At 40.4% G+C, this 13,480-nt stretch overlaps 1 protein-coding gene across 1 annotated transcript; it reads right to left on the bottom strand.

Moving 5' to 3' along the window:
- Window positions 1-1,517: 1,517 nt before the first annotated feature.
- On the bottom strand, window positions 1,518-11,132 carry FXN (frataxin). Its single transcript, XM_063129315.1, has 5 exons — window positions 10,944-11,132; window positions 9,244-9,341; window positions 6,849-6,969; window positions 5,746-5,843; window positions 1,518-1,841 (listed from the first exon to the last, which is right to left on the bottom strand). Exons 1-5 carry the CDS (start codon window positions 11,097-11,099, stop codon window positions 1,688-1,690), a joined length of 627 nt encoding a protein of 208 aa, XP_062985385.1. The 5' UTR covers window positions 11,100-11,132; the 3' UTR covers window positions 1,518-1,687.
- Between the last annotated feature and the right edge of the window lie 2,348 nt (window positions 11,133-13,480).

The raw sequence follows: 13,480 nt of genomic DNA, 5'->3' as shown, positions 1-13,480 counted from the left end.
TGCCATTCCTAGATAGGGGTAGCCTAAACATGGTCATTCATCCACTGGTAATCTCATGATTAGACTACTGTAATGCGCACTATGTGGGGCTACCCATGTATGTGGTTCGGAAGCTGCAGCTTGTGCGGAACACAGCAGCTAGGGTGCTCACGGGGACACCTAGCTCTTCCCACATAGAACCTGTGTTAAAAGAACTGCACTGGCTAGCTATTAGCTACCGAGCCATGTACAAGGGCTATTATCTTACAAATCCTAAACAACTAGGGACCAGGATACCTAGCAGATCACCTTCCCTTATATGCACCCAGGTGACATTTACAATCTTCAGAGGAGGCCCTGCTCATCATTCCAAGATGAAGAGAATGTCGTCATGAAGAACCTCGACAGCAGGCCTTCTCTGTAGCAGCACCCACCCTCTGGAAAACCCTCCCTCGTGTGGTTCAGGAGGCGTAAAATGTGTTTTTTTAAATGCCTCCTAAAACATATCTCTTTAAAGAAGCCTTCCCTGGACTGTAATTTATTCTGGTTTTATGTGATTTTAAAGTTTTAAATTGGATTTTATGGTTTTAGTTGTAAACTGCCCAGAGAGCCTAGGCATAATAAATAAATAACAGTGTGGGAAACCAATGCTGGAAGGGGAATCAGAAAATCACCTCCCTATCTGCTTCCTTCAGCAATAAGCTTCTGCTGAATATTTTCATTGGAAGGAGCCCTTCTGTTTATGGAGGGACAAGTCTGGATGCAATCCGTTGTGTTTAAAATGATTTCCCAAGTGATGAATGCTTTGTTATTTAGTCATGACAAACAGATCTTTTAAACATCCTAAAATTTAAGCTTGCATCAAGATAAAACGTTGCACTAATCAACAGCTGCTAATCCCAGCATTCTTTCAAGTAGTTCACTCTTAATCCAGTAATTCCCAATTCTCCTTATTTCAGGAGTAACAATAACTCAGGTTTTTCCAGTTCTATACATGAAATAGGGATTGCTTCAGTTGGTCAGTTTCTGATTAAAAAACACACACTGTACCACTATTAACCAAATTAACTTTTAAGAGAATTGTTGGAGGTCTCCATGTAGGGGCCACTGAGAAATTATTGCACATGGTGGCACCCACATGGTGGGGCATAATGCAATGCACTGGACTTACTGTTTCAGTAAGCTAATTGCATGGCATGTTTCCATTGTTGCAGTAGCCACTGACATGACAGTGCAGCAGAGCTGGTATCTACTCTATCTGGTTGACAAGCCTAATGCAAACATCACATCTCTACAAGTAGACTGCAGTCTTGTAGAAATGGTTTCTATCATCATTTACATGGCTTACTTAAAAACTGAACCTAGTTTAACAACCATTCCGAGTTAAATCTCTCGTTACAAAGTTTATGCTGTTAGAGAACAACCAAAAACCAGTATGGTACAATAGGAGTCCTTAGTAGTAGTTCCCAAAGTCATCCTTAACTCTGGTTAAGAGAGTAGAGGCAATGAATGTATCTGAAACACAAACAATAAGAATGTAAAGCTAAGAAAAATATTTTCACATTATTGCATAATAAAACTGACTTGATACAACAAAAAGTTGAGAAATTTAAATTTGGATTAACACATCAAAAGGGGGGAGGGGAAACAGAGGGAAGACTGTGGGTCAAACTTCAAAGTCCTTGAATTCTTTAAGACAGATATATTATCAAGTATGTTCTCTTCCAGCATATGCTAAAGTTGATAAGTCCAATTTGGTTTTTAAAGCAACTGAAAATTCCTTTGCCAGTAGTTCATGAAGTGAGACACCATCATGAGAATAAACCCAGTTTTTTCCAGTCCAGTCGTAACGTTTCGGACCACTGTGAAAGAACAAGAACATGACTGAGAACAAGATATAACATCTACAAAATATCGAGAGAGGGTGTATAAACTGAAAACGGAGGTCACCTGGAACTTCCAAAGCAACCCTGTGTGGATATGTGAGTAGATCAGGTAGTGACAGCAAAGAGAAGCAAGGATACCTGACAAAATATTGATTTGTGGTTCAAGTTCATCACATTCCCCTGGATACAGACTTTCACATTAGCTGAATTCATATGATCCTCCAAATCATGTTTTGGCAGGTCATGAATGAGCATTATGTTCATGCCACTCCACATTCCTTTCACACTCAGGGCTTAATTTTTATCTTTCTGGTATAACTGAACCATAGTTCGAAGTTATGTCTGAAATGGCAACCTATGGTTTGGGCAAGCCCTCCAAACAAGATTACAAGCAGTTTGCTCCTAATTTTCAATCTTGCTCTGAAGGGCTCATCCAAACCGTAGTTTGCTGGTTCAAATATACCAAACTATGGTTTGATTAAACCAGAGAGTAATGAAATATGCTGCGAATGCAGGCAGAAGGAGCGTGCGAGTGCAGTCCTTGTTCATGACCACCTGAAGTCATCCACACTCTTGTCATCTTAGGGATACTTTGCACATTGTAAGAAGCACTGAAAGACTGTTCGAGAGTGCAATCCTATGCATGTTTAGACATGGCTGGCTGGGGAATGCTGGGAACTGTTTTCTATCTAAACATACATAGGATTGCACCAAAGAGAGAGCCAAACTAGACATGAAAAGGCAGCTCTCCATTTGTATTTTATCCATGTGCCCGACCTGTTTACACGTATACCAGATGTATGTTGGATCTATTTTTACATAAAAAGGATCACATTAACAAAGAAAACAAACCTCACCTCTGTCCACTGTGTCACTTTGATGCACTCTATTGCTTTAAGCAATTTTCTCCCAGCATGCTCATGTATGATGCCTGATTGCACCTGCTGCAAGCAGCAGTGGCTAAACAAATTTCTCTGGCTTCTCAAGGGAGAGACAAAGAGGTCCACATTCGTCTGTCACACTAAACAAACCATGGACCAAAGGTCTGTAGATTGTTTAGCTATTCCTTGCAGCAGGAAAGATCAGGCAGTATGCACGAGTATGCTGCTCGTTAACGAAAAGCCGGGGTTTCTCCTACAGAATCCTGGCTTATTGTGATTTCCAAACCCTCCCACTAAGATACCCAATACATACATTTCCCCCCAGAAGTAGCTTGTACATGTGTTGAGGATTGTAGCTGACCACATGGACATAAAAATAAACCAACTCATTCCAGTAGGTCTACCTTTTAAAAATCTGCAATTGTGTCGCTCCTTTTCCAGTTATCAAAAACCAACACCCAAGTAGTCCTTAGTTTTGAATATTGTTTAGAAAGTGTTGTGCGCTCAGCATGAAATTCAGGATAATGGCAAAAGTCAATAAAAATGCTACCTTCACTAATTTAATCAAAGTATTACATATTTCATCAGCCAAAAAGAAAAACATCTACCAAACCTATTTTGATTGACAATATACACAGTAAGTCAAGTGCACTTTGTTCCAATCCAAACTGCGACACTGGCATGGATCTGTCACAATTTCTTAGCAATTTCTTTGCTTCTCTTTCAATTATCTCTAATGGCCATAAGAGCTGGAGGTTTTGAAATGATTTTCAAGCTTTCCCCCCCTTCAATTTCGGGGTGGGGTGGGCGGTGACAAACGGCTGGAATAAAATCTTGAATCCGCTTATCTCAAAGTTGACTTTTCTAGGTCAAACCACTCTGGGATAACAGGCAGAAACCCGTACTAAGAGGAAACAAACTGTTCTGTATACAGAAGGCGGTATTTATAAAAGATCAGTGAACCCTATGGAGCTCATTCCAATTTGGGAAATATCTCAGCAGTGGGTGGGGCTAAGGGAGCGAGGCCAAGGTGTGGCCAGATGTAATTCCTACCATATGAGCCACATCTCAATTCTATACATGCATATTCAGGCGAAGGCCATAATAGACTGTTCTGTCACAGCTGCTGTTCTATTTATATTCTATAAACTTAACAATAGCTCTGACAGAACAATATCTGAATGATTTAGAATATTAAAATCAAAATCTGAGTATTTACTTAAAATGTACAAAGCATACATGAAATCAAAAACCATGTAAATGGTTCAGAGTTGCCATTAATGTGTACCTTGGAGCATATGGATTGATGGCTTTTTGGAGTGGGAGATAAGTGTTCCACCACCTTTATTACAGGTTTTTCATATGTATATTGCAAAAACCAAATGCAACCTTTCAACTAAGGCATGGAAACTATACACTCCCAATGTGCTCATCTCAGTGCTGGGATTTGCATGTGCCAAGGAATGCAATTACAACTTTTCTTCCACTATCAAAATTAATAGGAAATTAGTTCCTAGTAGTTCCTAGCAGGAAATTAATAGGAAATCAGTTCCTAGCAGGAAATCAGTTAATTAATAGGAAATCAGTTCCTAGCAGGAAATCCGTTCCTGCCCATAAAAAGCTCTCTGGATTGAGAGAGGGATCTAGGGACTTATATGCACAAACTTAGTTTGAATGTCAACAGAACCACTGATGTAAATAATTCCATTTCAGTCCACGGACAAGTCCCAATTTTGCATTTTCCCCACTGTTTGCATTAAGATATCACAGAATACGATTTATGGAATGATTGAAAACAAAATACCTCAGATCAGGGAGAAAATTAATATCTTTCTAAAATGTTGGGGTTTGCTTTTAAATCTTAACATACATCATTTCAGTTGTGGGGCAATCCTGACTACACCACTAAGAAGAGGTGGAAAATGTAGTACCATGGCATCTGAGTGCATTATTTCTCTTAGCAGGAGAGAGTTAGTGAACATGTAGCCATTCTACTGTTACAGTGCTCTCTCTGCTGGCTAAAAGGAACACTGCAAGGATATCTGCCCTGCCTTCCCTAACATTCATCAGCTATGACAAGACTATGCTAGTAGTGGAGCCACAATTTGACCTTTGGAGAAAAAGTTTCCATTAATTCCTTATGGTCTGCCTAAATTAGCAGTATTTAACTGAACAGCACTGGAAGGTTCTGAAAACTGGATTGCTAGTTTCTGTAACATACTAGAAATTAAACATATAGTCTTATTTTTTTTCCATAAGCCTAACCTGCCCTAGATGTATGACATCAGTTAGCTCAATTAGTGTAGCCTCATAAAGCATTCAAGAGATGCAAAAACAATATCAACCTTCCTGAACTATTTGGTTTCCAGAATGATATAAATTGTGAAGTTAAGACTAGTGCATGATAACAGCATCATGCTCTAAAAGCATAACCACAATGTAGAATTGTACTCCAACAAACAAACTGACAAGAGTCATACAAATAGTTTAGAGGAGCACATCTTACCAGCACTTTATAATGTTCAGCCAAAATGCTTAACTGTAATGGTTTTTCAGCTAAACACATTTAACCATCATGGTTTTGAGCTAAAGATTATGGTTTAGCGTGTCATGTGAGCCATGACTTAGTGTGTTGTGTGAACCATTCCTTAACATGGCTACATAACCATGGTTTAAAAACACTTACTAACCTTGCAAAAGGGTCCAACCATGGTTTAGGATATTACCTGAACCAGCCCGATGGTGTTTAAGCAGGTGTCAGTAGGGAACCCCATACAGGCTACTTTACCAAAGTATACAAAATAAATGATCTGGTGTTTAAAAAAATAGTTAAAAATGCTAAAACAAGCTGAAAAAACAAAGATAAAAATGCAAAAAATAAAAGCAAACTGAGAGCGTTCCTAACAGCTACTTACAAATCATAAATACAGTTGATCTAGGAGACATCTTAGTTCAACTTTGAATTTTCAGGACATCCTAGCCTACAGATATCCGCTTACCTGGTTGGAGAGGACAGCCATATCTGTTTGTTTGGTGTCTGTTTGTTGATCACATACGTTCCCAAGCTAACACCCAATTTAACTGTTAATACTCCATTCTACAGAATAAAAGGGAAAACAAAAAAAATTGATAATTCCAGTAATTTATTCTATAGGATAGAATTTGTAATATATATTTACATTAAGCAGAAATCCCAATTTGGGTGATGGGTAGTGGATAAATTAGGATTGTTGTTTCAGCTATTTTCCAAGTTTGCCACCTTGTGGCTCTATCACATAACTACCCATTAAATAGGACAGTATTTCTCAAAGGAGATAGAGAGAATGGATGCTTCTAAAATGGTAGCATCATCTCCAGTTTTAGTGGCCACAAAAGAATTTAGTAACTTTCTTATAGCTAGAGGTGCTTGAAGGTGCTCTGACTCAACAGAAAGTTAGAGACTGGGTTCGGACGACACGATAACCAATGGTGAGTTAAATAGTCAATGGAAGGCTAAATAGTCAACGGTTGGTTATTGTGTCATCTGTCAGGAGTTTTTCACACCAATATAACCAATGCAAATAATCAACCATGTGCAGAACTAATTATTTTATATATTTCTTTTTAATATTCACTGTTTTTAACTTTTGTAAACCGCCCGGAGAGCTTCAGCTGTGGGGCAGTATATAAATGTAAATAATAATAATAATAATAATAACAACAACAATAATAGAACAACCATTGGTTATCGTGTTGTGAGTTGGGCACCACTGACTATTTTGTCGCACACAGTTGGTTATTTTCAGCGACTACGGAGTGGCAAGAGTGACCAAAGCAGCAGCTGCCGCTCTAGTCCAGCTAACAGAACTCACAATGGCTGTTGGGATACCAGCGAGAGGATGGGCGGGGGATGTTTCAATCGAACACACTGTTGATTAATAGTCAACCCAACGCTGGCCTTAATCCACACACACCATGGTTGATAATAATCATGTTGTGTGGGGAGCATCCCCCCGATAAACAACCGTGGAGTTGACTATTAACCCACCATTGACTATTGTGTTCTCCGAACGCAGCCAGAATCTACCAAAAAAGTCTGTCGAAAGAAACAACAGCATAATACCCCAAAGGAGACATCATAATCTTCAGGAATAAAAGGCTTGTCTGCCAGATCATCAAAGAAATCCATTAATGACTCCAGTGTTTCTTCAGCAAGTTTTTCATATGTTGTTTCATCTAATGAGCTGTAAAAATCATGTGAATAAAGATTCACTCAGATTTTATCTCCCTAAAACAACTCAGGCTACAATGCTATACACACTTACCTGGGAATAAATCCCATTGAACATTGAGTAGACATGCATAAGACTGCACTCTGTGACCAAGGAAACATTGGGTACAATAAAGCTCAGAAAAACCTCCAGGCTAAATTAAAGGTATTTGTGAGAAAGCAGTATAAGAAACATTTCAAAAGATGCATTAAATAAGGAAGAAAGGGGGTATATAGTCTGGAGATTTTATTTAGCTGAGGTCTAATTCACCACACATTACTGAGCAATGTCTAGTCATTATAATGAGGCAGCCATGCAATTAAAAAAATCTTCATCTATTAATTGGTTAACTCTGCATAAATTTGTATAAAAAAAGAATGTGTTATGAAGAAAAAAGTACTCTCCATTTTTAGAAGATGCACTTAGTAATTACTAAACGTACTTAGTAATCACCATCTTAAATAAAGCATGTGTGCAAAAGAGAACGCCTCTTCTAAGACATCATCCTGCCATTTCTGGTTTTAAGTAACAATATTAAAAAAAAAATTAAACAACAACAACCTACTACTCAATTAAGCAGTAGCACCTTTTAAACTGATAAATCTAAACAACTAACTGACTAAACAAATATCGAGGTGGAAACTGCATCACATGTGCTACAGTTCTGCAGATTTTATCAAGGGACTAGGAATGATCTTCTGAACCCCATTTTACAGTCTTTTCCTGGTCACCCAACTGAATTCCTAATGTCCCTATTACTTCAGAGCTCAGACAAGTCAATCACTGAGCAAGTGGCCAAGCTTTTGAACTTGGCCATTTCTATCAGATCCTCTATGATTACTTGTCCTTGTAATTGTTAAATATATGCTTAGTCCTTTTGTATGTATCTTACTGGAATGGTCTATTGACTGAAATAAAATTGTTGTTGTTGTTGAAAAAATAATAATAACTGACTAAACATGCAAGGATAAAGTAAATAGAAAATGAAATAAGACAAGTCTAACAGATGGAAAAAATAAAATAATCTCCAAAAGTTAACATTCTTCCCTATACTCTGATTTCTTTCCAGATCGTATAACTCTTTTGCCCTTTTATAAGGCAAAGTTATCATTTTAGGCATGCTTGCCATCTTACCTAAGATACTTCTACATGGACTATTGAGGGGCTCTGATGTTCCTATGCACAGCACGCATGGCAGCCATGTGCAATCACAGATTGTGCATAGGTAGCATGGCAGAGAAACTATGCATAGGTAGCAAATCCAATATAACATCACACTTTCTTTTTGAGAGACTACTTCCTACTAGAGGATCAAATTGAAGGTACAGAGACTTCCTATTCAGATGTGCCCCCAGCAGAGACAGTACATATGCCCATGATGATTAAGCTCTTTTGATATTTCTGCTACACTAATGGAAGCTTCCATTCCATTCATTTTACTAAGGCTTGCATAGGAGAGCTTCCCGGTGGTTTGTACCTTAAAGATGTACTGTTGGGCTACCTGAACACCTGTTTAAGGAAAGGCCAGTTTTTACATTACAGGTGTGGCTTGGTTGCCTCTAATCAGTGGTTTAATTCCACTATGATCTGGTAACATTACAACAAGTGAAAAAATGTGGAAAAGGCTAACGTGATTATTTCCTACACCAGCATTGCTTGGATTGAGCAACAGCGCAGTGACACTCCCCTAATGTATGTCAGACATGCAAGCAGCCACTTGGAAATATTTCATACATTATCTTCACCTCTTCATGGTCAAGCATATACTAATGCATTTTGCTATTTCTCTTGGTACATTTTATGAATTAATATTAAGAAGTGGGCTATAGTGGCTGTTCTGATAGAGAAAATTATCTTGAGGAACTGATTCCTTCCCCATCTACACAGACTTATTAAGCAAGCTCTCTTTCATTGTCTTAACAGTTAAAAACAGCTCTATTAATACAGGAAGAGCTGCAAAAACAGAACAAAATAAACCCACGCCTGGTCATATGTCATAGTGTTCATGCTGCCATGCTAACTGGGGCATGCTGAGAGTTTTAGGACAATTTTTTTGTCAAAACCTGCATAGAATTGTAGCTTAAACATACATAATTTCTGTTCTTTGCTTAATATTTAATAATTTCAGCTACTAATGGGCTACTAATTCTCAATTTGGAATGTTAGATGCCAATTTCTATATTGTGTATTACCTTATGTTTGGGAAATTCTCAAGTTATTAGGTGGCCAATTCTACATACAACTTACCTCTTGTTACTGAGAGTTCCTGATTTTCTTACACATATAAGCTGAACACTCTTGGCTCTTCCCATTAGAACATGGTCTAAAGAATGCATATAAGAATCCTGTGAAGAAATGAGTTTCAAGTACTTTAGTGGGAAGTTAATATTTTGAAACAGAAGACTAGGTGCAAGTGCCATCATGCCCCTAAAGAACAGGGCCAGTTTGCATGATCAAAGAAGCCACACTACTCCTACAAGACCCGATTTGAAAGATCAAAACAAGATTAAGTACAGGCAAGCATGTGACCTGAATTGACTTTTTTTAAATTTCGAGGCTGCTTACCAAATTCAGCTTCAGCTCTGTTAATGTATTAACCAGTTTGCTTAGCAACAACTATTTCCTGCTTTCTAAGCATTTGTGTGGCCTGCATGATAATACAACACAGAAATTGGTATTGCCTGTATTCTTGGGATTGGCTGTCCCTTGGGAGATGGCAATTAGCTCCTCTTTCTGCTTTGTATTTAATGCACTTGTTTACCCAACCCTGCACCAACAGAGCACTGTTATAGAAATGCTTCAAATATAACAGTGTATTTATTGAAACATTGCTAAAATTCCTGTTTATTCATGTAAGCCCTCCATTTGTATAGATTGGGATACTGTGTTGGATTTCTAGTGGTGAAGAAGCAGGTATTCTGAACCTTACATACTTATTCATGTCTTCCTGTTTCATGCAGAAACAGAATAATTGTATGCATATTTGCTGAGAAGTAAATCCTATTCTGTTCAATGGACTTACTCCTTTATGGTAGAGTATATGTTTTGTGTGCAGAAGATCCCAAGAAAATTTCCTCTCTGAAACCCTGGAGAGCGGCTGCCAGTGGACAATACTGGGCTAGCTGGACCATTGGTCTGACTCAGTATAAGCCAGCTTCTTATGTTCCTCTTAGGTGTGCTCATGAATGCAGCCTAAGTTATAACCAACTACATGCAAATTTGCTCAGCTTACATTACTGATGCGGAGAAAAGAATGTTTTTTTCTTGGTAGAGAATTTTGATTGAGCACAGACAGCTGTGCAAGATGTTACTCCATTGCTGCAGAGCAGCCTTCCCTAACCCGGTGTTCTCCAGATGTGTTGGATTACAACTCCCAGCATGAGGAATGCTGGGAGTCGTAGTCCGCCTTATCAGAAAGGCACCAGGTTGGGGAATGTTGCCATATCACCACAGAACTCCACCCACAGCGGCAGAGAACGGGCCCTAAGGCAGCTTTATCCTTCGGGTGGGATCCTAAAAAGCCTCTAATCTAAAGAGTCACTGCGAGTGCGCCGAAGAGCGGCTTGTTCTTTCAGGCCCCGGGGCACTCCGACGAGGAAGACGGGCTCCTCCTCCTACGCATGAACCCTTCCCACGATAGAGAAGCAAAGAAACTCTGTGCAACGCGAAGGGGAATTCCCCTTTGTGGCCAAGACCAGGCTTGAGGCACTCGCTACAAGAAGGGCGGGAAATTGCTTCCAATCCTTAGCAGAGGCCCCGAGCACCCGGGACGGCTCCTTTCCACTTCATAAGCTCTGCTTTTCCTCAGAGGTCATCTCGGCCTCCCTCCCACTTGGGCTCCCCTTACTGCCTCCCTCCCTCCCCAGAAGGCGCATATAGCAACGACCCTTCGCAGCCCTCCGCCCTCCTTAGCATCCATGTAAAAACCAAATACAAAAGTCACTCACGGGCTGGTGTAGGGGGAAGGGAGAAGAAGCGACGGTGGTTTTCCTGAGAGGTGCCGCCGCAGCCGCTTTCCACCCCCGCGCGCTTCCGCTGAGGCGGCGGGCTGCGATCCGCGAAGCGGCTGAGAAGAAGACGCCGGCGGCTCCCGGCCTCCACATGTTGCAATAACGCGGCCTGCAAAAGGCCCCGGCCTTGAAGCGACCGGGAAAGGGAGAAAGTCGAGGCGCGGTGCTGCCCTCTCATGGTGCCGCGGAGGAGATGCAAGATAATGTCCCCCCCGTACTTATTCATAGGACATTTCCGACACCAAAGTATGCCCGGGCTGGAAGACTTGCCTTCTCCCGTCAAATTGGGAACTAACTGAACGGATGAAGAAAAGGAACTCCCTATAGAGGGTCGCCACTCTTTCTTTTTCTTTCTTTCTTTCTTTCTTTCTTGGCTCTTGTCCCGTTAACAGCTACACAGAAAAGAAATTCAATAGGACTAATTCTTCCAGGCAGGGAGGGAGATGTTGAATTTACCTATCTCAGCTCTTCAAAACAGAAGAAGCCTTCTCGGTAAAAGTTGGATATATACATCCGCATAAAACACAAACACCCCCCCCCCCCATAGAGTAAAATTTTGTTATGTATTAGGCCCAAAGCTGTTGTTTGTTGTTTATTCGTTCAGTCGTTTCCGACTCTTCCTGACTTCATGGACCAGCCCACGCCAGAGCTTTCTGTCGGCCGTTGCCACCCCCAGCTCCCCCAAGGTCAAGTCTGTCCCCTCCGGAATATCATCCATCCATCTTGCCCTTGGTCGGCCCCTCTTCCTTTTGCCTTCCACTTTCCCTAGCATCAGCCTCTTCTCCAGGGTATCCTGTCTTCTCATTATGTGGCCAAAGTACTTCAGTTTTGCCTTTAATACCATTCCCTCAAGTGAGCAGTCTGGCTTTATTTCCTGGAGTATGGACTGGTTTGATCTTCTTGCAGTCCAAGGCACTCTCAGAATTTTCCTCCAACACCACAGTTCAAAAGCATCTATCTTCCTTCGCTCAGCTTTCCTTATGGTCCAGCTCTCGCAGCCATAGGTTACTACGGGGAATACCATTGCTTTAACTATGCGGACCTTTGTTGTCAGTGTGGTGTCTCTGCTCTTAACTATTTTATCAAGATTTGTCATTGCTCTCCTCCCAAGAAGTAAACGTCTTCTGATTTCCTGGCTGCAGTCAGCATCTGCAGTAATCTTTGCACCCAGAAATACAAAGTCTGTCACTGCCTCCATGTTTTCTCCCTCTATTTGCCAGTTATCAATCAAGCTGGTTGCCATAATCTTGGTTTTTTTGAGGTTTAACTGCAACCCAGCTTTTGCACTTTCTTCTTTCACCTTCATCATAAGGCTCCTCAGCTCCTCCTCGCTTTCAGCCATCAAAGTGGTGTCATCTGCATATCTGAGATTGTTAATGTTTCTTCCTGCGATTTTAACTCCAGCCTTGGATTCGTCAAGCCCAGCACGTCGCATGATGTGTTCTGCATACAAGTTGAATAGGTAAGGTGAGAGTATACAACCCTGCCGTACTCCTTTCCCAATCTTAAACCAGTCTGTTGTTCTGTGGTCTGTTCTTACCGTTGCTACTTGTTCGTTATGCAGATTCCTCAGGAGGCGGACAAGATGACTTGGTATCCCCATACCACCAAGAACTTGCCACAGTTTGTTATGATCCACACAGTCAAAGGCTTTAGAATAGTCAATAAAACAGAAATAGATGTTTTTCTGGAACTCCCTGGCTTTCTCCATTATCCAGCGGATATTGGCAATTTGGTCTCTAGTTCCTCTGCCTTTTCTAAACCCAGCTTGTACATCTGGCAATTCTCGCTCCATGAATTGCTGGAGTCTACCTTGCAGGATCTTGAGCATTACCTTGCTGGCATGTGAAATAAGTGCCACTATCCAATAGTTTGAACATTCTTTAGTGTTTCCCTTTTTTGGTATGGGGATATAAGTTGATTTTTTCCAGTCTGATGGCCATTCTTGTGTTTTCCAAATTTGCTGGCATATGGCATGCATCACCTTGACAGCATCATCTTGCAATATTTAAAACAGTTCAGCTGGGATACCGTCGTCTCCTGCTGCCTTGTTATTAGCAATGCTTCTTAAGGCCCATTCAACCTCACTCTTCAGGATGTCTGGCTCTAACTCACTGACCACACCGTCTGAGCTATCCCCGATATTATTATCCTTCCTATACAGATCTTCCGTATATCCTCACTTACGTCTCACTTTGGCCAATTAGCCAGAATCATGTGACACTTTTTAAACTGGGTAGATTTTACATTCAAGTTACTAATGGAATCCTAATTTAAATATCACTTTGGAAACAGCCCAGGATTTGCACCTATTCAACGCATTGTAGTTCTGGGGACTTCAAGGCTTAAAAAAACAACACTGAAAGCTAAATGACTTGCCTATTCAATACCTTTTTAAATTAGTACCTACATGACAAAAGTGCTACAAAAACATATATTACTTATATAATATTAACATTTTTATTAGCTCAGTA

Source organism: Elgaria multicarinata, chromosome 6, assembly GCF_023053635.1.
Source record: "Elgaria multicarinata webbii isolate HBS135686 ecotype San Diego chromosome 6, rElgMul1.1.pri, whole genome shotgun sequence".
Taxonomy (NCBI): domain Eukaryota; kingdom Metazoa; phylum Chordata; class Lepidosauria; order Squamata; family Anguidae; genus Elgaria; species Elgaria multicarinata.
Note: the sequence above shows the minus strand (reverse complement) of the source record. Positions and strands in the feature narration are given on the sequence as shown.